Source organism: Ceratina calcarata, unplaced genomic scaffold, assembly GCF_001652005.2.
Source record: "Ceratina calcarata isolate Rehan_Ccalc_2016 unplaced genomic scaffold, ASM165200v1 scaffold2274, whole genome shotgun sequence".
Taxonomy (NCBI): domain Eukaryota; kingdom Metazoa; phylum Arthropoda; class Insecta; order Hymenoptera; family Apidae; genus Ceratina; species Ceratina calcarata.
Window position 1 is genome coordinate 1 of NW_017144577.1, and position 1709 is coordinate 1709.

Below are 1709 nucleotides of genomic sequence, written 5' to 3' on the forward strand. Positions count from 1 at the left end.
TAAAAAACTATAGTAAAAAGTAAGCACAAGCAATCCACACGAACAGAAACTATTGTAAACCAGACAACATTGCACAATGCAAACAGCACGAGTAATAAAAAACTAATTCCTAACTGGATTAGAACTGAAATTAGAAATGAATTTTTGTAATGGTTACCAATTTTGATGGGGCTGGTGCCTACGCTGCCGGGCGAGCCAGTCTTCTTATGAAGAAGGGAATTGAAGAAATTCGCTAGGACGCCTTCACCGGATTGCATCGTTCCCGCGTTCTTCGGGTCCAACTTCTTATTCGGCGACGCCACCTGGACAGAAATTGTTTAACAGCTGCAGAAACCTACATCCCGGCCACATTTATAACAGATCATACCACAGATATTAGAACATGCTTTTTGATCCATTGAAAGCACAGCAATCAATAATCGGATTCGATGGGATATCGAGGTGTCATGTAAATATGCATTCGTATGCTTGATTAGCTTCGATTCTAACCAACATCATATGCATTATGCTAGCTAATTATTCTCTTATGGTTGTATGAACCATAAGATCCCTGTTAAAAATTTGAGACGTAATAAAAAGCTTTTTGCATGTAAGGGTTCATACAACCTTAAGCTAAGACGCAAGCAATGCATGAATACAAGAGTGATTCGACACTGAACGATTCTATTTATGAAATTTCACAATGTAAGAAACATGGAACTGTGAGAAATAACATGAAGAGACGAATTCATTTGTTAATGACGAAATTAGCCACAGAGACGAAGTTAATCGATGCTGTATGATTAATACATGACGAGCATGCTCCAATTATAAATGGTATAACCTGGATCACTGGTCCTGTGCTTGCCTGATTCCTGCTCGTCGGGAACAGCGTTGGATCCTTGATGCCCAATAATGCGGCTTGTTGCTTCGCGAGGAAGGCCTGTTCCTCTTCCGCTTGCACCTCCACTTCCCTTGCAACGCACTAATCAACAGGATTCACGTTTCAATAAATTCACTCGTGATTGATTGTACCTTTCGGTTCGTCGATGGCTGCGCAATCACGTCTCTGTAATAATCATCAGGCTTCATCGACTGCAAGTTTTCGTGAAGGATGCTGATCTTCTTCATGTTGTCCCAACCAGCAGGGCTGCAATCGAAAGTACATTTAATTCAAACATTCACAAAACCAGAAACATTGTACAATAAAAATATTCCACAAACAAAACAATTTTCTCCTAATACTAATTGACTTACATGAGGACTGCGTCTTTCTCGACGACCAACGCAGGCGTTCTGAAGGGCAACGAGTAGATCCTATGCGTTAAGTATTTGTAAAGCAAATCACAGTTCTTATCCTCCTTCGCTGACGTATAAAACAGCGCGGCGCCATATTGGAAGCAGAATCGTCTGATCCACTGTTGTATAAAATCGAAATGCTCGTCTCTACCATAAAAATCAGTCTAATAAATTACTTTGTACAGTTTTTGCGTTTTTGTTTTAATGTTGTAACACTGAAAACGCTTTGCATTTACTTGTAATCGTGTTCCTTCTCGAGAGTAGACATGTAATCGGTCTTTGTTATAACGACGACGATGTCTAGGCCTAAGTTTGTAGTGACGATGCCTTCCAGTAACGGCAGAGTGTCCATGGTTTCGTCGTCCAGATTACGACTGGTACGTCTTAAAGGGTTACCAGGATCTAATTCGTCCCCAGGCTCTGTGTACTCC

General features: G+C 40.8%; 1 protein-coding gene across 1 annotated transcript in view; it reads right to left on the minus strand.

Moving 5' to 3' along the window:
* Nucleotides 1-4: 4 nt before the first annotated feature.
* The window catches only part of LOC108622551 (cytoplasmic dynein 1 light intermediate chain 1-like), a gene marked incomplete at its 3' end in the record, with an annotated part of 4735 nt that continues 3030 nt past the window's right edge, over nucleotides 5-1709 (minus strand). Inside the window, exons 4-8 of the mRNA XM_018020488.2 lie at nucleotides 1515-1707; nucleotides 1237-1425; nucleotides 1015-1129; nucleotides 824-964; nucleotides 5-302 (exon numbers count right to left, since the gene is read on the minus strand). Coding sequence (XP_017875977.2) covers nucleotides 5-302; nucleotides 824-964; nucleotides 1015-1129; nucleotides 1237-1425; nucleotides 1515-1707 — 936 coding nt within the window. The remainder of the gene's footprint in view (nucleotides 303-823; nucleotides 965-1014; nucleotides 1130-1236; nucleotides 1426-1514; nucleotides 1708-1709) is intronic.